The sequence below is a fragment of the Natrix helvetica genome, assembly GCF_964273705.1.
Source record: "Natrix helvetica genome assembly, chromosome: 6".
NCBI lineage: Eukaryota > Metazoa > Chordata > Lepidosauria > Squamata > Natricidae > Natrix > Natrix helvetica.
Window position 1 is genome coordinate 41533346 of NC_138553.1, and position 25971 is coordinate 41559316.

Here is a 25971-nt window from a genome sequence, read left to right on the forward strand (position 1 = left end):
CTTCCTTTATGGTCTAAAATATAAGATGTAGATATTGTGTTTGACGCATGCAATCTTTAATACTACCAATAATTCTAGGTACCTTGGTTGCAATCCCAAAATATCTGGAGCACTACTTGAACAGCATTGACATTGACAAAATCACCATGAATCAATTGCAAAAGGCAGCTTTAATTGGAGCAGCGTACATCCTGAGATAATACCTACCTATTGCAGGTCCTTGGGAAGGAATTGATAAAAGGATTTTAAATTCAGTCAAATTAAAATTCAGTCTAAATATCTGGTTGACTGTGTGAGGAACCATACTAATTTATCCGATTTATATGCCACTCAACTCCCAGACAGCTAATAGCTAATTCTAGTATTTTTGGTGGGTTTTTTAAAAACAAAAACAAAAAAACCCATAATTATATTAAGATTATAGATGGCTGCTATATTGCTGTAAAATTTTACCTCATATTGTCCTTGTTCATGGTAAAGTTTCCCCAGGTTATAAAGGCAGCTGGTAACAGAACTCTTATGAGCATGAGGATCTTTTAAGTTTTCATCAGGAATCTCTGAACACTTCAAAAATGTCTTCTTGGCTTCCTCAGCCTTGCCTTGATTCATTAAGATGATACCAGTATTTAAATAAGCAGCTGAAAAAAGGAAAGGGAAATGTAGCTGTTTCACATTGATACATAATCCTATTATATTTGAAGTTATTTAAAACCAGAAAAATTAAATAGCTAGGTTGACAGTTTCTTCAAATCTAGATTGGCCCTTCATTTTTTTTAACCTTGTTATGATTGAATTATCTATCTTTCATTAAAGTCATAGATTATCCATACTAATTCTACAGCAATACAAGACTTCCTTTATAAGATATTGATGTCTTTAATAACTGACATAGGAAAGAAGATTGCTAATTAAAGAAAAAAATGAGTTCCATCACAACAAAACATTAAAACTGGAATTTCAGTAGAATTAATTGAAATGTCAACCAAGGTGATTTCCCCTCTAATGTTTCTTCAGAACAGTTTTGTCATAATGATAAAAAGAGGTAAAATACCCCAATTCGGTACATTTGAGAGTCAGTAGATTCAGTAGAAACAATAAGTGCTGTCCAAGTGAACAAGGTAATCTTATAGAAATTAAAGCCTTTTGGATCTGGGAAGATAGCAGACTACCTTAAATTGTTTTAATGCCTGAATGTTACATCTTCAGCTTTCTCTTTCTAGAGAAGGAAGTGTTGGACTCTTTCATTGATTTACATTTAAACTTGAACAAGTACCAATCAACGTTGATTAAGTACTATATTGATGTTTCAGAAGTCACAGGCTTTAATTGTTCAAAGAGAATTTTGAGAGACCCCTCATTCACCCACAGAACTTTTACACATTAGAAGATTCCATATGCAAACATATATACAAGTGATTGGCATGATATGTAGCATGAACATTCTATTTCTCTACACCTATAATCTAATATACACCTATAACCTCGGGACGTGGTGGTTCAGTAGCTAAGACGCTGAGCTTTTTGATCAGAAAGATTGGCAGTTCGGGGGTTTGAATCTCTAACACCGCACAACGGAATGAGCTCCCGTTACTTGTCTCAGCTTCTGCCAACCTAGCAGTTCGAAAGCATGTAAAAATGTAAGTAGAAAAATAGGAACTACCTTTGGTGGGAAGGTAACAGCCTTCTATGTGTCTTTGGCATTTAGTGGCCACATGACCACAGAGAAATGTTCGGACAGCGCTGGCTCTTCAGCTTTGAAATGGAGATGAGCATTGCCCCCTAGAGTCAGGAATGACTAGCACACATGTGCAAGGGGAACCTTTACCTTTATAATCCAATATCCTGATTTAGCTACTGATCTTGTCACTAAAAGGTTGGTAATCAGATGAAGTAAATAACAGAAGTCTTTTACCAAATTTAGTGAAGCAGCCCAGCAACCCTGAACTGCCTCTTAAATATATGACCTCTCTATCAAACAGCTCACTTTCCTTCCTGCCATAAATTTGAGCATATTTCAGCTTCTTTCATCTCAAATCAAAATTAAACATGTTACTCTGGCAACACATGTTTGCCTAACAATAAAATAAATAGTATGGATTATATTCAAGATCAACTATCTTACTATAATACAGCATCTTTACAATACAGTAATGATGGTCTAGGTGTTATCAAATATTGGAACCATGCAAAAACATCTGCTCACATTTAACAGAATTAAAACTTACAGGTTTTCTTTTTAATAGTTTTATTTATAACACAACACAAATGAGAATGAACAGTGTAGTTAAATAACAAGCATGCATCTTTACTTACAGGCTAAAGTAGGTCTGCTTCCGATAGCCAATTTATAATAATGCAGTGCTTCTGAAAACCTGTTGTTCTCCTGCAATAATAATCCCCTGCAGAGAAAAGGAGAAGACAGAAGATAATTGTTGAAAATAAAATTATGAAAAATGAAATCTCAAGAAACATATTCACAATGTATTTGAGAAAGAAAGATTGCTATAGATTTTGCCATATGATTTTTTAAATAATAAAGATCATTTTAAAAGAAAGAAAAATGAGCAAGAATCATTTTTTTTCCTCCAAAAGTAGTCAAATTATGCTATTGTAGAATTCTACTTCCTTGAAAAGGATCAAGAAAGGATTTCTCTTTTGTCAAGTGAAAAAAAGAATTATACAAAGTTCACTATATTTTACTAAAGCGGCTACCTTGTCATTTAGAGAAGAGAAACTGCCACAATATGCATATGATATAGAATGGGATAGATAAGAATTGTTGTCATCCTTTATGAGCTTAGTGAAAGGGGCAAACATTCTTATAAATAACTATTTTTTCAAAATTATTATTTCAGCTAGAGCTTTGAAATCTATTTAAAGAGTTATCATTCTTGGTATAAAATCTGAAGCCACCAATTTTCAAAATGAAAGTTAATATTAGGAATTAGTAGTAAATATCTACCTTTAAAGTACTATACCAGTGATGGCTAACCTTTTTTTGTTGGGTGCCAAAAATGCGAGGATACGTGCCAGTGGTGGGTTTCAAATCCCATTCCAACCGGTACAGTTGGAACGGGGCTGGCGGCGTACTCATGGACGTGCGTAGCGTGCACATGCATCTTAGCATCTCCGCGATGCTCTGCAATGCTCCAGCTGCTCTGCGGAGTGTCGCACAGGCACTGTATGCGCCATGTGCCTGTGCAGATGCGCAGAAGCCTTTAAACACCGGTAAGGAGCTTGGGCGGGTGAGTGGGCCCTCTGGAGCTCTGTACCAAAATGGTATCCGGTGCTCCGGGCTGGCTCTGGTACACCTGTACTGGGGCGTTCCGCCTGCAACCCACCACTGGTACGTGCATGACAGCACCCATAATGCAAAGTGTGCCCCCACATGCACATTCATGCACAACCCCCTACTCCCCCCCCACATGCACTACACTACTTGCCTCTAAGCTGAGCTTGGTATTTCCTCTGGGGGGGGTGGAGGAGGCCGTTTTTTACCCTTCTCAGACTCCGAAGGCTTTCCTGAAGTTTGGGGAGGGTGAAAATGGCCTCCCCCACCCTCTCGGAGGCTCTCCGGAAGCTGGAAATGGATAGTTTCTGAACTTCCAGTTGGCCCGTTGGGCCCATTTTTCGCCCTCTCCAGATTCCGAAGGCTTTCCTGAAGCCTGGGGAGGGTGAAAACTGCCTCCCCCAGCCCTCTGGAAAGCTGAAAATCAGCTGGCAAGCTAGAGCTGATGGCTCGCGTGCCGGCAGATATGGCTCCATGTGCCACCTGTGGCATGCGTGCCATAGGTTTGCCATCACGGTTCTATACTAAAGAAAGAGCCAGAATGGTATGAAAAGAAAAGAAAGGAAAAGGAGAAAAAGATGTACCCAAAGTATTTATTTAACAAGGAAAATGTTTACTGATAGTAAGTAAAAATGGTTGACATACTGTTTCTTTGAGCAGTAACACATCAAATAAGCAGATACAATACACATTTATTTAAAAAAAAGAAAAGTGTAAGGTCAGGCTGAAGCAATCACTCATAGGAAGAGGCCATCAAACAGCTTCAATAAGTCATAGCTACAGTATTGCTATAACGTTGCAATGTTCTTGGAGAGAACTTCAAAGAAGACTGGTCATCCCATAATCAGAGAAGGAATTAGGTTTTCTAACAGTAGGTAGTATCAAATCTGTTCATCATTGTGTATAAAGTACATACAATGTAAAAACTAGAGGTAGTTAATAATAATAAATTAATAATAAATTTAAATTTATTAGCCGCTCCCTTTCCAGACAGGACTCGGGGCGGCGTACAATGGAGTATATAAAACATAAAACATGTATACAAACACATAAACATACATATATACAGGACATACATGCACGGAGGAGGTAACAAATTACATCACATTGGACAATTAAAAGTCACCATTAAAATACCCCGATTGTAAAAACACAATTTAAAAATTAAAAATTTAAAAGAACTGTCAGGAGGAGTAAGAAAAATTTACGGTTGAGCCAGGCCAGATAATTGAAAGAGGTGGGTCTTCAACTGTACACGGAAGGAGCGGAGATCGGAAGTAGTCCTGATGTCACGGGGGAGGTCATTCCATAGGGCTGGGCCCATCACAGAGAAGGCTCTGCTCCTGGGTGTAGCGCCCCGACACTGTTTGGCGGGCGGCACCCGAAGAAGTCCCTCTCTGTGTGAGCGGATTGGTCGTAGGGATGTATGGGGCAGGATGCGATCCTGCATGTAACTAGGTCCTGTGCCATGAAGCACTTTAAAGATCATAATCAAAACCTTGAAACGCACTCGGAAGACTACAGGAAGCCAGTGCAGCTCGCGCAGGAGAGGTGTTACAGGGGAGTATCTAGTCCTCCCCATAATCACCCGCGCGGCCGCGTTCTGGACCAACTGCAGTCTCCGAGTGCATCTCAAGGGAAGCCCCATGTAGAGAGCATTGCAGTAGTCCAGGCGAGACGTCACTAGCGCATGGGTGACTGTGCGTAGGGCATCCCGGTCCAATAAGGGGCGCAATTGGCGCATCAGGCGAACCTGATGGAACGCCCCCCTTGCCACGGCTGTTACATGGTCATCCATGGACAGCCGGGCATCTAGGAGGACGCCCAAATTGCGCACCTGTTCCATGGGGGCCAGTTGCACGCCCCCAATGGCCAGAGATGGAAGCAACTGGTTGAACCGGGAGGCCGGAAGCCACAGCCACTCCGTCTTGGAAGGGTTGAGTTTTAGTCGGTTGTCATCCATCCAGACCCGTACGGCCTCCAAACACCGGGACATCATTTCGACGGCCTCATTGGGGTGGTTCGGGGTGGAAATGTATAGCTGAGTATCATCAGCATACAGATGATATCCCACCCCAAAACCACGGATGATCTCGCCCAGCGGTTTCATGTAAGTGTTGAACAGGAGAGGCGAGAGCACCGACCCCTGAGGCACCCCACATGTGAGTGGCCTCCGGGTCGATCTCTGCTCCCCTGCCAACACACGTTGCATCCGGTCAGAGAGGTAGGAGCCAAACCACCGTAGAACGGTGCCCCTGACTCCCAGCCCCTCTAGCCGGTGCAACAGGATACCATGGTCGATGGTATCGAACGCCGCCGAGAGATCTAATAGGACCAGGATAGAGGAACAGCCCCTATCTCTGGCCCTCCAGAGATCATCAACCAATGCGACCAAGGCCGTCTCCGTGCTGTGCCCGGGTCGGAAGCCGGACTGGCGCGGGTCTAGATAATCATTCTCCTCCAGGTGACGTGGGAACTGTTGTGCTACCACACTCTCTACAACCTTCGCTAAAAAAGGAAGGTTGGAGACTGGACGATAATTGACTAGGTCCATTGAGTCCAGGGAAGGCTTCTTGAGCAGGGGCCTCACCACCGCCTCTTTCAAGGCGGTCGGTAGAAGCCCCTCGCCCAACGAAGCGTTCACTAGGCCCAGGAGCCAGTCGCGTGTAACCTCCCAGGATGCCAGTACAAGCCAGGAGGGACACGGGTCCAATAAACATGTGGTAGGTCGCAGACGTCCACGCAACCTGTCCAAATCCTCGATGGCAACCGAATCAAACTCCTCCCAAAGCGGTCCCTCAAGACTTGCTGCGGGTGTCTCAGCTGGACCACTGAAAGGGGCCCATCCCTTCCGGATTTGAGCGACTTTGTCCTGTAGATATTTCCCAAACTCCTCTGCTCTGCCCTGTAAAGGGGCTTCCCGCGGTCTCTCAAACAAGAGAGAGCGAGTCACCCGAAACAGGGCGGCAGGGCGGTTATCTGCGGACGCAATAAGAGCGGCACAATATTGACGTTTGGCCGCTCTTAATGCCACAAGGTACGTCCTCAAATAGGCTCGTGCCTGTGCTCGGTCAAATTCGGAACGGGAGGATCTCCAACGACTCTCTAGGTGTCTCTTGTGGCGTTTCATCACCCTTAGCTCCTCGGTGAACCAAGGGGCCAGGGTGGTTCGTCGCCGCAGGAGAGGCCGCAAAGGCGCCACCCGGTCTAGGGCCCCAGTAGTCGCACTATTCCATGCGTCTACCAGGTCCTCCACTCGGGGGCGGGTCAGGTCCACAGGAGGTGGCCCAAGCTCCGTCTGGAACCTATCTGGTTCCATCAGGTGCTTGGGGCGGAACCATCTAATACCTTCCGGTTCCGCCTCCCCGCAGCGGGGTGTAGCACCAGGGAAGTCAAGCCGGAGAAGTGAGTGATCTGACCATGACAGGGGAGTAATAATTGGATCCCCTATTCCCAGATCACTCGTCCACTGGCCAGAGACAAAGACAAGGTCCAACGTGTGGCCTCCCTCGTGAGTAGGGCCCTGAATTAACTGGGTCAGGTCCATGGCTATCATGGAAGCCATGAACTCCCGAACCCCCTCAGACGCTTCTCCCATCGACGGCAGATTAAAATCCCCCATCACTAAAAGTTTGGGGGTCTCAACCGCCACCGATGAGATCAGCTCGAGGAGTTCAGGCAGGGCCGCTGGTGTATAGCGAGGAGCCAGGTATACTATCAGCAGGCCCAACTGCCTCCCTGGGCCCCATCTCACGACGAGGGACTCACACCCGGATGTCTGTGGCACAGTGAACTCTCTCGGCTCCAAGTCTCCCCGGATAATCACTGCTACCCCACCGCCCCTTCCCTGGGCCCGAGGCTGGTGAAATGTTCGATAACCTGGCGGGCACATTTCCACGAGGGGTAAACCTCCCTCGTGGCCCAACCAGGTCTCGGTTATTCCTGCGAGGTCCGGCTCCCCCTCCAAAATTAGATCGTGGATGAGGGGGGCCTTATTGACAACGGACCTCACGTTGCATAACAGCAGTCTCAGGCCTTGGGTCTGTAGATCCTGACCACCTAGTATGCAGGGGTTGGTGCAAACAACCGGGAATGACCAAAAACCCCGGTCTCCCAACCGACTACGCGCTCTTAAATTGTCCTCGCACCTGTCCCTCCCCACGACCGTTGGTATCAGGGAGCCCTGCGCAGGAATGCTATCTTCCCTCTCCTCCCCCACTCCGCTCCCTCCTCCTTCGACCACACCTAGGTGCCTGGCTCCCCCATCCCTCCTGACCTGTTCCCCCCCATCCCTATAACCCCTTACAACTTTTAAAAAACATTTAATTAAAAAACCCCTCAACGTGCGCTTCCTCCACCTCTCTGGGTTAATGAACCCGTCCTCAAGGTGGGCCCTCGAAAGGGCAGGAGGCCATAGCTGCGAGAGGGGGGACTCTCGTAGCTGTAGTAGGTCTAGCCTCGTGTATAACATAATTAGACAGGGCCAAGTTCATCAAGTGGGAGCTGTAGATGTTAATATGTATCAGCAGCCGCAGTTCCCACTAAGGGGATGGTCCTGGCAAGAGGATAGTCCAGGCAAGGGGATAGGCTGATGAAAATAGTCCATATCTGGATGGAAATGATGGCTGGTGGAAATATGATAAAGTAGCCAGCTGGTGGATAAAAGATTGCAGCTAAGAAGTAGTTCTCAAATTATAAGCGTTCATTTAGTGCTCAAAATTACGTTGGTGCTAAAAAAAAGTTGCTTATGACCAGTTCTTGAAATACAACATCTGCAGCATCTCTTCAGTCACATGTTCAAAATTCAGGAGCTTGGCAACTACATGGGGCTTCCCTTGGGACGCATCCGGAGACTGCAGCTAGTTCAGAACGCAGTCGCGCGGATTATTATGGGAAGTACACGTTACTCCCACGTAACACCTCTCCTGCGCGAGCTGCACTGGCTACCTGTGGCCTTTCGGGTGCGTTTCAAGGTTTTGATCACCATCTTTAAAGCGCTCCATGGCATAGGACCTAGTTATCTGCAGGATCGCATCCTACCACACACGTCCCTGCGACCTATCCGCTCACACAGGGAGGGACTCCTCCTGGTGCCGTCTGCTAGGCAATGCCAGCGGGCGACACCTAGGAGTAGATCCTTCTCTGTGATGGGCCCAACCCTCTGGAATGACCTCCCCCCAGACATTCGAACTACCACCGACCTCCGTTCCTTCCGGCAAAAGTTAAAGACTCACCTATTTCAATCAGCTGGTCTGGCACTTTCTTAGTTTTACCTCCTGGGGATTTACTTTATTTTAATTGGGTTTGGGGTTTTAATTGTGATGTTTTTAGGATTAGAATATATTTATTTCTTAGTACAGCCTATCTCTCCCTCCAAATGTATTTTAAATGTATTTTATTATTATGACTGATTTTATTTGTATTGACTGTACACCGCCCCGAGTCCCTTTCTGGGAGAGGGGCGGTCTAAAAATCTAAGAAATAAATAAATAAATAAAATGTATTTGCATCAATTACAGTATTCCTGGGTCACAGGATTGCCATTTGCAATTTTCCCAGCCAGTTTCTCACAAGCAAAATCAAGAACAGAAGTTGGATTCACTAAATGATGCAATTCACTTAATAATTGTAATGATTGTGATAAAAAGGTAATAAAAGGAGGTATGACTCATTTAGCAACCACTTCACTTAGCAATGGAAGTTCTACTCTCAATTGTAGTTATGAATTGAGGATTGCCTGTAATGCATTTTATTATTCAGATGCGATTTTCATAAGGGAGGATAATATATGCTGTTGTCAACTGAATGGGTAAGATATCAACTCCAGCCAGGTTGAAAAATATACTGTGTGGGGCATGTGAAATGTTAAATAAACAACCCACTAGGATTAATCTCAAAAAGCAGGGAGATTGCACTGATTGGTTCTATCAGACTGGAAGTCATGGTCCCAAATATTCTACTTTATTTTGGCTATCCCTCTTCTCCTATATGCTGATGATGTGTCTATTATGTACCGTATTTTTCGGAGTATAAGACACACCAGAGTATAAGACACATCCAGGTTTTGAAGAGGCATTTTTTAAAAGTAGGTAGGTAGGTAGAGGGATAGAGAGGTAGAAAGAGAGAGAGAAAGAGAGAGAGAGAGAGATAGTAGGGAGGGAGGGAGAGAGTATGTAGATAGGTAGGTAGGTAGAGGGATAGAGAGAGAGAAAGAGAGAGAGAGAGGGGGGGGGAGGGAGGGAGGGAGGGAGGGAGGGAGGGAGAGAGAGAACTACAGTAGATAGGTAGGGAGAGAGAAAGTAGGTAGGTTGGTAGGTAGAGGGATAGAGATAGAAAAATAGAGAGAGAGAGAAATACAGTAGATAGGTAGGGAGAGAGAAAGAGAGTAGGTAGGTAGATAGGTAGATAGGGGGGAAAGAGAGAGAGACAGAAATACAGTAGGTAGGTAGGGAGAGAGAGAGAGAGAGAGAGAGAGAGAGAGAGAGAGAGTGAGTGAGAGAGTGAGTAGGTAGATAGGTAGGTAGATGTTTCCAGGTGTATTTATCCATGTGCTGGAGAAGGAAATAGCTGACAACCTGTAGCATCTAAAACTTTGTTTCTGCTGGGACAGCATTTGATCAATGTAATTCTCATAAACCACTTTAACTAAACAGCTTTCCGAAAGGGGGAAAAAAAAGTTTTTGCACTCTGCAAATCTCCCCAAAATGTGGTTTTTTGCGAAAACGGGCCCACTTTTTTAAAAAGGCATGAATAGCCTTGGGGGGGCTTGCAGAGTGCTCCTGGGGAGGGGGGGGCAAAAATGAGCAAAAAATGGGCCATTTCTTTGTCAAAAAAATTGAATATAGAGTGCTGCGGGGGGGGGGGGGCAAAACCCCCTGTTTCTTGCTAATTTCTGCCCTCCCCAGTCCCCGGGAGCTGTCTGAAAGCCTCCATAAGGCTACACACGGCCATTTTGGTGAAGGGGCGGGGCTTCAGGAGGCAAAAAATGCTGTATTCGATGTATAAGATGCACCCAGATTTTCAGCCTCTTTTGAGAGGAAAAAAGGTGCGTCTTATACTCCGAAAAATATGGTAACTCATATGGGTATGTACCATATCATTCTATTGCTCCAGGAAACTCCTTGAAAATAATTATATCTGTAACTCATGTGTCATTCTATTGCGCCAGGGAACTCCTTTAAAATAATTATTCTAAAACAATGTTTTAATACTTTCAAGAAAGTGCTTTAAATTTGCAGTAATCTGAAAGATCAATGGACAACCTATTAAGCAACTTAAACTTTCAAATATCTATGCGTTTATTTTCAATCTTCCAATTACAGGACCGATCAAATAAGTGAACTTGATGTAAGAGCGCAAAGAGTATCCCTTGCAATTATCAAATATGCAAGTCAACATGGCAACAACTACATCTCAGCAGAAATTAAGTTATTTAAAGCCAGAGTTCTGGGTCTGATACCATATAGTGCTCAGCTGGGTGTCTACAAGGACACCTCTCGAATCAATCAAATCAAAATTTCTAAAATCTAGAATGTTTGCCCTCCATTTGAGTCTTAATGTTCTTCTAGGTATGGAATTAGGGTGCATTTCTTTTAGGCTCATCTGAGATTTTGTTGCCTTTGTGAAATATTCTTGGTTCATTTTATCTTGTTAGATAATTCATTTTTATGAAGACAAATAAATTATTACTTAGCATATTGTGACATTTTGCTCCAGACATATTGCAAACAGGTTATTACAACACCATTAATTTACTAGACAAAATTTAGCCTTTGCATTTTCTGTTTTGTGTAGTATTCTTTCATGCAAAATTATGTAAAATCACATTAACCCAACTGATCAAGTTATCAATCATAAATCCATGTACTTTTCAAGATATTATTTTCTTCTGCAGCCCAAATACTAATCTCCTTAATTGTATAACATCCCCCAAATTCTAAAACAATTGTATAACATCCCCCAAATTAGACCTAATATTTAGGTCAAACATCACTCATAAAGATGTAACTGATGTCATTTATAAATTTCTTGAAGGAAATCCCCCAAATTAAATATACACTAATAGCGTTGAGATTAAAAAATGACTTAGTTAAGATAGTTCTTGTAACCATTTACTTTGAAGGGTCAACTGGCAGCTCATTAAAAATGCGACCCACAATTATATATCATACAATGGTGCTTAATATTTCTGCACAAATATGACCTAAAATGTGATCTGTTTACTGCACAAGTCCTAAAGCTGGAAAAACAGAACCCAGTGAAACAAATGTATCCAAAACTTTATATCGGTTCATTTATTTATCATGGAAAATGATCCAAAGCAGTGATTGGTTCCTACCGATTCGGACCGATTTGGCTGAACCGATAGTGGTTTGGTGGCCTGGGTCGCTGGAATCTTGTTTTTTGCTTCTGTGCACAGAACAATTTTTATTGCACTGTACATGCGCACGTGCAGTGCACACATGAGTAAACCAGCAATAGTGCCTGCCGGAACCCACCCCTGATCCAAAGCTACGCATTTGTGCATATAAATCTTAGGAATTGTCGTTCATTTGGAGAGGACATTCAAATCAGGTCTTTCAATCAATGGGATGATGATAAGTTTTAGGATTTATGTGGAGAACAGATCATGTTTTAGGTCATATTTATGCAGAAATATTAAAGTTCAAAAGGCTTCATAAACTATTCAGCACCAGCATATATCTCAGTCTTTAAGACTAGCTTATAGCAGCAACAGGGAATGGACAACTTTCTACCATTTTCCCCATTTGCTGATGCATACTGCAGAAATGTGCTATACGTATAGCCTCAGACGCTAGCCATAGGAATAACTTGTCTTATGAGAGCCTATATTCTGTCTTTGCACTATATGCTGGTACTTCCCAGTTCTGTATATTAGAATTATTGGCAGTCAATCTGTTAATCATAGTAATCTAAATAATAATAGAGTAAATTAGAACTGCCGCCTTCTCTAATGATAAGTTAATAGAATGGTTCAGGGTTAAGACTCAGTGAAAGCCAAAGTCAGTAATAAAGGCAGAAAACTTTGGCTGGATAAAAGATAGAAAATGAAATAATAGTGACAACAAATTAACCATTGCAATTTTAGGGGGGGTGGGGGGAGAAGGGTGATAAAGATCTGCAACACTTGCTTTTCACTAAAAGAATTAAAAGGTTCACATTTCTGCAGCCATAATATCAGATTGATAAACTGAAGACTGAACTCTGATCATTGCAGAGGTGGGTTGCTACCGGTTCGGCCCGGATCGGGTGAACCGATAGTAGCAGCAACAGGAGGCTCCACCCACCCGCCCAGATGCTTCTCTGCATGCACAGAATCATCGCACACACAAGTGTGTGCACGTCCACGATTGAACCGGTAGTAAAAATAATAGAAACCCATCTCTGGATCATTGTGCATATATGTAATAATTTTTATACCCATTCACAGAGAAAACAGTACCTATATACGGAGATAGAAATATATTGCATAAACTTTCTTAAATACTTCAATCTACTCAAGATGTAGCCTTACATTCTAATCTCATTCTAAAATGCACAAATTCCAGCATGCAAAATCCCTATAGATCAAACTCTGCTCTAGAAATATCACAAATATTCAGGTATGAGCCAGACCCATTTTGTTCCTGGGGGTGGATACATGATCCACCAGCAGTCAGGATGCATTTTGCTTTGCTTTCTCCACCAGAGAAATCTACCCAAGACTGTGATACTTCCACTAAACCTAGATCCAAATCTCATTAATTTCATAACCCTAACCCTTGGGTAAAGTTGTACAAAGGGCTTTCACCATATGTGATTCAGACTTCTACTGCACGTGATAAGCTGCTGCTTATATCAGCTACTGTCCTAATTGAATGTTGTGTAGCCCAGCAAGTCTTTGCTGATTGTTCTTGTAGTTTTACACTGATGATAATCTGAGCTATCAATCAGGTTTCCTAGCTCAACTGACAATGTGCTACTGCCAAAGCTATAAGAAGTGTATGGCAGAGGTACTCCAATTTTTAGCACTACAACTAAGCTCTGGGGCATCTAGAGAGCCAGCTGATTTTTGGCAGGAGCTTGAGGTTTTCAATAACAGGTTATGTGGACTTTCTACTAATATGATTGATGTGGGGCAGATAGATTCTGGCAATAGTAAAGGGTATTCCACTCAAATGTTCAATTTTATAGCTGTGACAGGTAGCTTGTATGATTCATAATAGGACCAAGCCAATTGATGAAATTCTGCGAAAATTCCGAATTCTATTGTGCAAAGGCTGTTACACTATTACTGGAAGAGATTGACATGTTTTAGGGTGTTAAAATGCTACTATTTGTCAATTCTGGCAGACAATCCAATTAATATGCTATTAAGGGATGAAAAAGTAAACTTTTTATCCATAATAATTGCCCAGGGCTAATATAAAGTTAGTGGTAGCTTATTTCAGATTCAAAATCATATCAGAATTAGGATACTGAAGTAAGCACAAATTATTTTTCATTCGTTCCATAATATGTATTTAGAATTATTCTTTGATAACATATTATCTTTAAAAAATTGCTTCCCTTTGAAAGGCTGTATTGTTAAGAATGTTAGATAAATTGCTTTCCCATATTGAAAAAGTTAAGTTTGGAAATATTCAGTATAATGCATTGTATTATATCATGTTTATTCTACAAGTTTTTCATGTTCTATTCTCTTTATTAGCAGACCTCAGAATGAACATTTTGCTTTTATTGGCAATTTTAATATTGGCAGCCAGTGTAGCAATTCAATTTTATTTTTCTCTTTTTTTTCCAGAATGCAAGTATTTTTAGAGCTCTTTCGCCGGCTATTTAAAATCTGTATAGATGCAAAATGAAAAGCAGATGCAAGAATGAATATTGAATTCTAGTAAATAATTAAATATTTATTTAATATTGTTTAGTAAACTTTATTAGAACAATGTGATGTCCATAACCTACATGTTTTCAATCAGAAAAATGGAGAGGGGATGGAAGAGTAATATCTTCAGAAAGTTAACTATTTATCTTCCATATCCTATTTTTTTTCTGATGCATCCAAAGTAAAAACAGTAGAAAACGTCTCTATGTGTGTGTTTCCTTCCTTCCTTCCTTCCTTCCTTCCTTCCTTCCTTCCTTCCTTCCTTCCTTCCTTCCTTCCTTCCTTCCCTTCCCTTCCCTTCCCTTCCCTTCCCTTCCCTTCCCTTCCCTCCCTCCTTCCCTTCCTTCCCTCCCTCCCTCCCATGGGTACACATACATATGGGTACACATATTCCATGGGTACACATACATGTTTATATCCTTGAGAACACATGCATATACATATGTATGTGTTCTCAAGGATATAAACATGCATTTATATGCTCAATCTAAGCACTCCTATATGCACAGCAGATACTCATTGTAGCTAACTTTGATGCTGCTACTAATTAGTTTGCAAGAAGATATTGTCAATCTCTTTAATTATCTTCTCTCATGTACATGAATGCAACCATAGTGCCCGAAACTGCTGTTGGGATAGCTGCAAATATAATTTCTCCTACAGAGTCATGCTCGGATGATTGTATCTTGTCTTATTAGCACAACCCTTTTGTATCTACAGAAAGACATTTTTATGACCTACAATGCAGACAATTTAATTAAATATAGTTTCTGATTTCATTCAAACCATAAACTGATGTTTGCTATATGACTATCATAAAACACTGAATTATAGCTTGCTTGTTGTGAATCTGACTGTCACAGTTTTCAGGTTGTGTGAAATTTAAAACAAAGATTATTTAGGTATGAATACAACAGTCTCTGTCTGTAGACATGAAGTTCATACAATAGCTTAAAATCTCTGGACATAATAAATAATAGATAAAATACTCTTCTTTCGGTGTGTGTGTGCATGTAGAGTTTTACACAAACATTTTAATAAAGCGATGAGCATGTCTGATAATAATTATCTCTACAAAGTCTACATCAATAAGCACCTTGTTCAGAGATTTCAAGCAACATCAGGTCTTCAGTCCATTAAGTAATTGGAATTGTAAATTTATCTTTCGGGTGTGGAATAATAAGTCTCTTTGCAGTAAGAATGAAACAGAAATTCTGCTCTCCAGCTGTGGAATCCCAAGTATGTAAATCAAAAGAAGTTGTCTAGAAAAATATTAAAATCTATCCCAATGAATATATGTATGACTTCCTAGACCATCATAATTATGTGACATTGTAAAAATATGCAATTCTCACTATCTGAATCTCCAACAGCACTATGAATTATTCATTTCTTTTCTAAACTAATGTGATGGATTATAACTATATTTTTTATTGAACAAGCTATAGTATAAGATCTATTTAAATTTTTGATGCAGACATAAAAGCAATCTCCTGTTCTTTTTTTTTTAAAAAAAAAATGGGAATCTCCAGTTCTGTATTCCATTCAATCTTCACAATTTACATATTGACTTGAGGGTTGTTGTTGTTTTTTTGCAACAAGCATTATAAAAACTAATTGCATTATTTTAATCTCCTAAAATTTGGTAATCATTTTAATACTTTAGGTGTACTGAAGGTAAAATTATTGCTGCTCCAAATTGAGATGTCATTAGATATTGCTATTATTGCTAGAGGGTGGTAAAAGAAAATTATATTATATAGTTGAATCCTATGATATTTTACAAGGAATAACACAGGGTCAACTCCTCTTCTATCACTATCATCAACTAAACCTACTCACTCAGGAAGGTCTAAACCAATTATAGATCAGTAGATCCATGCTAATTTCTTGCACACAGTCCAAAAGGAAATCCTTTTCAGGAAGAGCTGCTTTGTGTTAAAGATAGAAGGTTGCACTTCTTCTCCCAGATATCTTTTCTCCTAGATATATTTTCCTCATATTTCTAGCAGTCCAAAGCAACCAACAGGCCCTAATTCCATCCCACAGACAGCATTATCCTCCAAGACATCCTATGTACTTCCCCAGAGCCTCAGCACTTCTGAAATTCAGGGGAGGGGGGGGGATTCCAAAATAACAGTGAATGTGTTTGCTAAGGTTACCTCCTTACATCTTTCCCTGTCTTTGGAGTTTCAGTTGAAACACTGGTGACTCTTTCAGAAAAAAACGAAACAATTGTTCAAAGCATGCCATTGAGTATTTCATCTCTTTCTCTCTACAATAGCTCTTTCTGGGTGGACAAAATGAGGTGGACAAGTAATCATTCTGGCTGCTTCTAATCAATTGCCAAGTATGTTACAAAGAGTAACCAAGAATACATTTTACTGTGGGGGAAGAAATACTTCTCAAGCCATGTTTTAAGTTGTGCTTGCAATCATTTTCGTGTGAGCCAAAAAGACTTTCTGCATTTTGTGTACAGAAAATCAACATTAACTGTAACTTTCAAGCAAGCTTCTAAGTACACCACAATGCAGCTCTCTAAATAGACCGCCACAGTGTGGAAATTAGTTTCCAAATCCTTGTTACAAAGAAAAGCTGCCATTGATTTACCAATTGAAGTTGATAAAATAGCAATCTCAACTGCTGCAGTGCCTTGGGGTCTGCTGGTAAGTTCTAGTCAGCTGGATCTGTGGCAAGGTGCTGGGATGAATCTAAAGAGCTATTCATAAATACAGCACCCCACTAGATCTTCTGGGAAATTAGCTGCTTTTTCACTGCAAAGTGGAGTCAAAATATCTGATGATCTGATAAATGTGAAAAACAGAAGGAAATCTGTCTATGTTGGAGTTTGAAATAAGATTAATGAAAGCTAACCAAAGGCAGGAGGAGAGATGAAAGACAGAGGAAAAGAAATAGCTAAATATAATCTGCATTTCCTGAATCTTAATAAACGGTTTTATTCACAGACAAACACATAAAAAAGGAAGCCATATATACTTACAAATTGTAAAGCATATCAGCCATGTTGCTGCGGTAATACAAGGCATTTCTATAGGCGCTTTCAGCTTCAGGAATCTTACTCTGGCTCTTCAAAACATTTCCAAGGTTACCCCATGCTGCCAAGAGAAGAAAATAGTATGAGTAGGAGTTGCAGTCCAATTATATACAATTCAGTGTCTGAATAAGGAGTTCTTATGACAAGAAAACCCATACAACCTGATTCAGTTTTAAGATCTCAGCCCACCCCATTTTCATTAGACTATGCCAGTGATGGCTAGCCTTTTTGTCGAGGCCTGCCCAAAGTAGGGGGAGCGGGGGAGCATGCATGTGCCCATACCCATAATGCAATGCCCTCCCCCCACGCATACGCACACAACACACACTCCACGCGCATGTGCGCAGGCCTCACTGAAGCATCTAGAGTTCTGGTTTGAATCCTCCAGGAGGAGAAAAACGGTCCAACAGGCAACCCAGATGTTTGTTCCTGAATTTCCAGTGGGCCCCGTTGGACCGTTTTTCACGATACCCAGGCTTCAGGGAAGTCTCCTGAAGCCCAGGGAGGGTAAAAAATAGCCCAACACACAAACCGGAAGTTCGGGAACAGACTTCCAGGTTGCCCGTTGGGCAGTTTTTCTCCCTCTGGAGGCTTCAGGCAAAAAACAGCCCACTCTGCAAACCAGAAGTCTGTTCCCGAACTTCTGGTTTGTGCTTTGGGCGGTTTTTCGCCCTCCAGAGACTGAAAGGAAGCCTTTGGAGGGAGAAAAATGGCCAAAAATTATGGCTGAAAATCAGCTGGCCAGTGCACCCAAGCAGGCTGGAGCTGACAGGGCAATGCCTCACGTGCCTTCAGAAATGGCCCCACGTACCACCTGTGGCACGTGTGCCATAGGATCGCCATCATGGGACTATGCTATTTCATATACTAGTAATAACAATATACACATTGAACAACAGCCAGTTTTAATTCCAAACCCATATACTCTCTCTATATTTTCAGCACCCCAAATTTGTTGCAATTTCTACACTGAAATATAGGAGCAACCTTTTCATATATGAAATATTGGACACTGAAAGTCTGTAAAGATTCTCAGTCATCCAGGCCATGGTTGTCCCAAAAGTGCTTTTCAGGAGGCAACTGGACTTTCTTATTTTGAAGACATTTTGCTTCTCATCTAAGAAACATCTTCAGCTCTGACAGGACAATGGGGAATGGAAGGATTTATATTCCTTGCAGACAGCTGGACATTTGCATCCTTCTAGAGCAGTGGTTCTCAACCTGTGGGTTGCGACCCCTTCTTGGGTCGAACAACCTTTTCACAGGGGTCTCCAAGGAGCTTCCTGCAGAGAGGCTGGCAAGAAGCCAGCCTGAAGGGAAGGAGCGGCTCGGGTTCCCCGTGCAGCGGAAAGAGAGGTGCCAGAAGACTGACGGGTTTGTTGCTCCTCTCGCTGAAGGTGGCCGAGCGCCCAAGATCAGAGTGTGTGTGTATGTGTGTGGTTGTGTGGTGGGTGAGGGGAAAGTAGGAGCCGGAATGGAGGCGAGGAGGGGGAAAAGAGAGACGTGCACAGCAAAGAGGATGCTGGGAAAGGAAGGCTCAGGAAGGAAGGGAATGGGGAGCAGCAACAGCAGCTGGTTGGGTGTAGGGAGGGAAGAGCTCCAGTTCTCCTGTACTGCACAGGGCTCTCCTTGAGCAGGGCTCTGGAACTCTTCCATCTCTGCATCCAGAGATGGCTGCTCCGGCTCTTTCCTGAGCCAACACGAAGGGGACCGCGGCCGGCGCTGACCTGAGTCTGGCGCTGAGGAGTCTCCTGCGCAGCGCAGCCAGCTACTCACTAAGTGGTGGCAGCGGAAGGAGTCGCTGTCCCCGCTGACGTGATCCCAGTTCAGGAGGGTATTTTGCTTGCACGTGCAAGAAAGTGATGAAAGAGAAAAGGGGAGAAAGAGAGAGAAATGAAAGAGAGCTGGAAAAAGAGAATGGGAGAGAGGGAAAATAGAGGGAAACAAATTAGAGGGAGAAGGGGGAGATGAAGAAAGAAATGAGAGCTGAAGGGAGAGAATGAGAGAGAGGGAAAAGAGAGGGAAACAAATCAGGGGGAAAGGAAGGAAGAGAAAAGAAAGAAAGAAAGAAAGAAAGAAAGAAAGAAAGAAAGAAAGAAAGAAAGAAAGAAAGAAAGGAAAAGAAAAGAAAGAAACTAACTTTCTCAGACCTATGACGAAAGCAATGGCAAGCTAGATCTCTTGCCATGAAAACTGCAGCTTGCCAGAAGGTACAAATTGGAAGCAAGTCTGATTTTTTAAAAAGAAAATAACAGAGATGGCAAAAAAATACATCTGAAAATAAGATTATTTATAATTTTGGATAACGTATTATATTGTCAAACTCAAAAGAAAAAAATATATCCTATTGCTGTTAGTACAATCTTGCCAGCTTCTAGCAACTTAGAGTTCACTATGAAAAAATTACAGGGAAGCAATTTCCTACAATTAATAACTTTATTTTGGATCTGCTATCGTATTCAATGAGAAAGAAAGAAAAAGAAAGAGGGGAAGGGAAGGGAAGGAAAGGAAGGAAGAAGAGAAAGGGAGAGGAAAAATAGAAAAAAAACAGAAATGAGAGGGAGGGGGAGAGAAGAGAGAGAGAGATCCTATTCCCACAGAAAACACTGAGCCATGAAACCTTGGTAGGCATGTCTGGGGGGGGGGTTGTCATGTGACTGGGTGGGAGTGATGTTGAGTTGGCCACACCCACCCAGGTTTTGTGGCTCCCGGTGTTTTCTGTGGGAAACGGATCCAAATGGCTCTTTGAGTGTTTAAGATTGCCGACCCCTGTGCTACACCATGCTTCAAGACAAAATTTCATTTATTTGTAATTAGAAATAAATATTTCACAATATATAATTACATATTGTTTTTGTGATTAATCACTATGCTTTAATTATGTTCAATTTATAACAATAAAAATACATCCTGCATATCAGATATTTACATTATGATTCAAACAGTAGCAAAATTACCGTTACAGAATAGCAATGAAAATAATTTTATGGTTGGGGGTCACCATAACATGAGGAACTGTATTAAAGGGTCGCAGCATCAGGAAGGTTGAGAACCACTGATCTAGAGGGTCACTGAAGCACTTGGAGGTTTATCTGTGTCCTCAGGGTCAGCTGAGTGGTACTCCTGGTTCCGGTAATCTGCATTTTTTCCTCTGGAAATCCATTCCTACTCCCATACCATTCAAAGGGTGTTCATCCCAAATTGTATAGTTAAAAGTCTGTAGAGATTCTCTGTCATCCAGGTCATGATTGTCCCAAAGGTGCTTTTTTCAGGAGGCAGTTGGACTTCCTTCTTTTTTTCTTTTGAAGACATTTATAAGGAATATAATATAAAGGAATAATATAAAGAACCGAAGAAGCTTCTTGGATGAGAAGTAAAACGTCTTCAAAAGAAAAAAACAAAAAGTCCAGTTGCCTCCTGAAAAAAGCACCTTTGGGATATTGAGCATGCAAGAACAACAACATATTATTAGGGCCAGTTTCATGGCTTAGGTACATTGCTTTTTATTTGTATAGGTAATGGTTATTACAGGTGCACTTGAATTATTACACATGAATGTTTACAGGTTATAGTTAGTCCTCAGCTAACAACCACAACGTATCTTGAAATTTCCATTGCTAAACAAGACAGTTTTAAATGAATTAGGGCTCATTTTGTGACCTTCCTTGCCACTGACAAGTGAATCATTGCAGTTGTTAAGTTAGTAACACAGTTGTTCAGTGAATCTGGCTTTCCCCATTGATTTTGCTTGTCAGAAGCTAGCTGGGGAGGTTGCACATTGTGATCATATGACTTTGGGCAGTACAATTGTCATAAATACATGACAGGGGTCAAGCCCCTGAATTGTGATCACATGACCACGGGGATGCTACAACAATCTAAGTGTGAAAAATAATCCTAAATCATTTTTTTTTCAGTATACCTTCGAATAGTCACTAAACGAATGTTGAAAGTCAAGGCCTAACTGTACTTCACAGTCTCTTCTAGTGGAGGAAGCTAATTTCTACAGGCAAAGTTAAATTGCAAATAAAATATGCAATTAACTATGTAAACCCTATCCATAGTCTTTTCGTTGGTTGCTATTTAATGGATTGGAGAAAATGCCTTGCGGGAGTGTACCACACTTGCAGATTTTGCAAATGATACCACTGATTTTAGCAATAAAACTAAAAATATTTTTGTTTTATACTCTATGGAACTTTTTTCTGGACATACATCTGTTATTTTATTGTTTTATTTTTATGTACTAATATAAAGTACACAGAGTTATTGGGAATTGGCTCTTCCTAAAATCCATGTAAATAAAGATCCTAATCATAATGGGAGGGACAAACAGAAACAATAGAAAAACCTTAACATGATCAAAATAAGAAATCCCCTCCCCATTTCCCCCCATATATTTTAGCTGAAACAAGACCGAGGTATTTTTCAATGATATATGAAGTTATATGCAAGGTACACACAAACAGTTCCTAAAAACTATTGTCAATGCATAATTTCTTCAATGAAATATAACTTTCATATGAATCAAAAAACATGCCAGGTTTCCTCCCAACAAGCTGGACTGAACTAATCAAGGAGACACACAAGAATCCTATTGTATTGTATCCAGGAATTTTTAATAAATACTGCAAAAAAATTAATAAGATATTACAAAATAATTCTACTGAATTGTCTATCAAATGCAAGTCTTATTTACAGTGAAATAAATCACATTTTATGTCTCTTTTGGCAATGGCCTTATTTTCCATCTATCTTTTGATAAGTCTAATATTAAATCTAATTAAATCCCTCTGATTCAATTTCATATCCTAAGACAGAGGTATCAAACTCGATTTCATTTAGGGCTGCATCAGGGTTGTGTTTGACCTCAGGGGGGCGGAGTGTGTGTAGCCTGGGTGGGCGTGGAAAGCTTGGCATCATTTGTGTTGGGGGCTCCTGTGGCAGCCCGGGCGCTCTGCCAGATAAAATGAACCTGCGGCCCTCGCAAGCTCTGTTTTCGCTGGCAGAGGAACCATAGGCTGGTCCTTCGCTGTTTCCAGGGCGGACCCGCAGGCCAGATCTAAGCACTCTGTGTGCTGGATCTGGCCCCCGGGCCTTGAAAACTCCTGCCCTAAGAAAAATATTAACAATATCTATGACAAAAAAGTTATTGAAGAAAATGAATAGCAAGTATTCATAGGGAAAATTACCGAAGAGGCAGATTTTTTCCTGCTCTGTACATATTAAGCGAATGATCTTCCAAGACTCCTGCACTGAGGACTATATAATGCTAAAATTAAGTTTCACTAGCAGCATTACTTAATTTGAATAGCATTCGAGTATCTTACAACTAGTTACCCATGGTCAAAAGATACACTTGATCAGTTGTGGTGCTGAGAAGTTCTCAAATTCTATAACAAAGATAGAAGAATTTCAAAAGCTGTTCTTGATACAGCTTTGCTATTCAAGAGGAGGAGCCACTTCTGGACATGAAGAAGGTTTTGGGCTTGTCTGCCCAGTCACACTGGATCCATGGAATGGGTGGATTTGCAGCTGTATTTACAAGGTTAGTGTACACAGTTTAGTCAGTCAAGCACTTGCTATCAGTTTTGTGGCTCCAATAAAGTTCATAACATTGCCCTGCAGCTCTAACTATTTTGTATCTGCAAGAAATTCATCTTTCATCCACACCGGGAGAGCCAAAGTCTCCTTCTGCACCCAGAAAGAGTGGTGCTCACAAAAATATGATAAAATATATACCCATGAAGGCCATTGAAAAAGACCAAAGTCCATAATATCCTCATTACTGAGTAGGCCACCATCTTTACCTATTTTCTGTGAAGCACTTTAGAGCAGCCATCTTTATTAGAATATAGTATTACGATTTATAGTCACACGACAACACCGTATGAAATCAAGATTTTTTAAAATGAGAATTATTGAAGAGCACAGTATAACGTGAATAAAATTAATAACAATTTGCATTTAGTCAGTCTTGCAACCACTTGCTTATTGTTTAAAGAACAGAAATACAATTCTTAGGAGAGAATGTGAAATATTAAACCAATAAAATTGCAACCAGTTAGAAAATAAATGGAATGGATGCAACTTCTAATTAAGTTAGAAATCTTAAATAATTATTAATTTTATTTAAATTAACTAGTTGATTTAATTTAGTCTACTAAAGTGTCTTTTAAATTGAGAACTTAATATTCAGAAGTCAGCAATTCTGAGGAGAAAATAGGTAAACTACATGGACATAAACATTAATTGCTTTCTAACTCTCTGTCTCTCTCCACAGTCACACAGCATGTTATTAAATGCCAGCAAACTGGGCTAAATTCCAGCAATCACTACTGGCGGTTTGCTCATGCGCGCGCACTTGATGTGTGTAGTGCGTGCATGTGCAGTGCAATAAAAATTGCTCTATGCATGTGCAGAAGCAAAAAACAAGATGGCGGCACCTACTGTGGTGCCTGGAGAACTAGTTTGGGAGCGTGGCAGGCCTGGGTCGCTGCCAGTTCCAGCGACCCAGGCCACCAAACCACTATCAGTTTAGCCGAACCGGTCTGAACCGGTAGGAACCCACCACTGCAGCAAACCCCACTTTGAGCATATTGGTCACATATTAGGCACTCCCACCTTCAACTTATTCAATGTCCTCCAAGTAACGTAGAGGAGATCAGCTCTCTCAGCCATGTTCTCTTCTGAGATTATAGTTTATTCCATAAATTATCTCTTTCATCTTCTAATTCGGCTTTGCTCTTACATGCCTTCAAGAATATTTATCCTTGGTGTGGGTTTGAGACATCCTGTTACTATGCACTTTACATACTGCTCCACTAACAGCAATGTCAACTGGTTTTGCATATGATAATTCTATCAAATTAAATACTATCTGCATTTCTTTCTCTGCTATTTTGCTGATATTATTTGATAAACACTATTACACTGTTTCAAAGACTGGTTGTTCTATGTGGATATTTTTATGCTTTTTAATTTTTTAAATATTCTTTTTAGTTTCTCAAAATATATCATTCTTTAAAATGGGATCATTAAAATAAAATAGATAAGAAATACATTTTAGTTTCATTATTATTAGTCATAGCCATTGCCCACACTTTGCTATCCAATTTCCTGATACTGACTGCTAATAAATTGTGATATCACATTATTTTTCTGCTTAACACCCTATTAACTGGATAAGGTTACTTGATCCTTTATTACAACCCAACCATAAAATATTAAATATTGTTTATGTTTAGCTCAAAGCAACAATATACTATAACTGAATTACTTATATAAATTTGTTTATATAAATTTATGATATTAACACAGCTTATCAGACGTATGGGAGGGAGAATGAAAAGATGTACATATCTCATTTTAAGATATTTATTCAATAAAGCCTACTATGTATAGACGATAAATATAAAAATATTTTAAAATATTTTAATATACAGTTAATTTTTACTTCTATCTGGAATTTCATGTACTATTAAATATTTTTCATAAGTATGTAGATTTATTTTGCTATTACAAAATCAACTTGTCAAAACAAATTCTCTAAAAATTAATAAATGGTTTCCACATGTTCATCTCCTAAATTTAATAACACATATGCACACATATATAAATACATATCAGCAAATATCACAAATGTTCATATTCACTCAATTCTGACAACCAATAAATCTTCCAATGTCCATGAATGATAGCATACTTATGGTTTGATCAACCTGTCAGTGGTCAGTTTATTCAAAGAATTATGAGCAATTGGAATTTCTATATACAATTCAATTGCCTCATAAGTCTGAAAACCATTTTAGTAATATGACTGTCATTTTACTTGGCTTTCAGCAAGCTGTCAATAAATACTTGACAGTATCAGTCTTTCAGAGACAATGAACTTCCTTAAGTAGCCATATTTACTATTTTCCCAAATTCAATAGGTAACTAAGAGACAATGAACTTCCTTAAGTAGCCATATTTACTATTTTCCCAAATTCAATAGGTAACTAACGCCACCCAAACCTTACACAGTTGCCTTGCAGCAGGCAGCAAATAAATTTAATAAAGTAAATAAAAATAAAGAGTGACATAATAATATGTCACACTTTTGAAAGCAAAACAATATATCAAATGAGAAAAAGAATCGGCATGATTCTGACCATCTGCCCCTTGCCCATTATCAAGCAATAATCCAACTATCCCTCGCCATCCACCATTGACCACCCACCAGCCGCCATTTATTGACTGGCACCTGACCAGCTTATTACCATCACTACCCCCCCCCCTCATCTAGGACTGGACAATTTTCTTCGCACCGGAACCTGGCTTTTTCAATTTTATTGGACTATGGCTTATTGGCCAGAACATCCGCAGCACAGAGCCTAGGCCCTGATGAATTGTTAATAACATATGTACTCAAGGTTAGACCTCATCCTACTGCGGGAGTCCCCCCTCTCGCAGGTGTGGCCCTCCGCCCTTTCAAGGGCCCACCTTGATGACGGATTTATTAATCCCGAGAGGTGGAGGAAGCGGAGACTCAGGGGGTTTTTAGTTAAATGTTTTTAAAATACTTTTAGAGGTTTAGGGGTTGGGGGGCGGGTGGGTCAGATCAGGAGCGATGACAGAGCCAGGTCACCAGGTGGGGTCACGAGCAGAAGGAGCGGAGAGGAGGAGGGGGGGAGGATATCATTCCCATACGGGGCTCCTTGATTCCAACAGTCGTAGGGAGGGGCAGATACGAGGACA

General features: G+C 40.8%; 1 protein-coding gene across 3 annotated transcripts in view; it reads right to left on the reverse strand.

Annotated features, from left to right (window-relative positions):
* TMTC2 (transmembrane O-mannosyltransferase targeting cadherins 2) overlaps positions 1–25971 on the reverse strand; it is a 253147-nt gene that overhangs the window by 45828 nt on the left and 181348 nt on the right. For all 3 annotated transcript variants that reach the window (XM_081958577.1, XM_081958576.1, XM_081958578.1), the window contains exons 4-6: positions 17179–17293; positions 2314–2399; positions 454–638 (exon numbers count right to left, since the gene is read on the reverse strand). In XM_081958577.1, coding sequence (XP_081814703.1) covers positions 454–638; positions 2314–2399; positions 17179–17293 — 386 coding nt within the window. The remainder of the gene's footprint in view (positions 1–453; positions 639–2313; positions 2400–17178; positions 17294–25971) is intronic.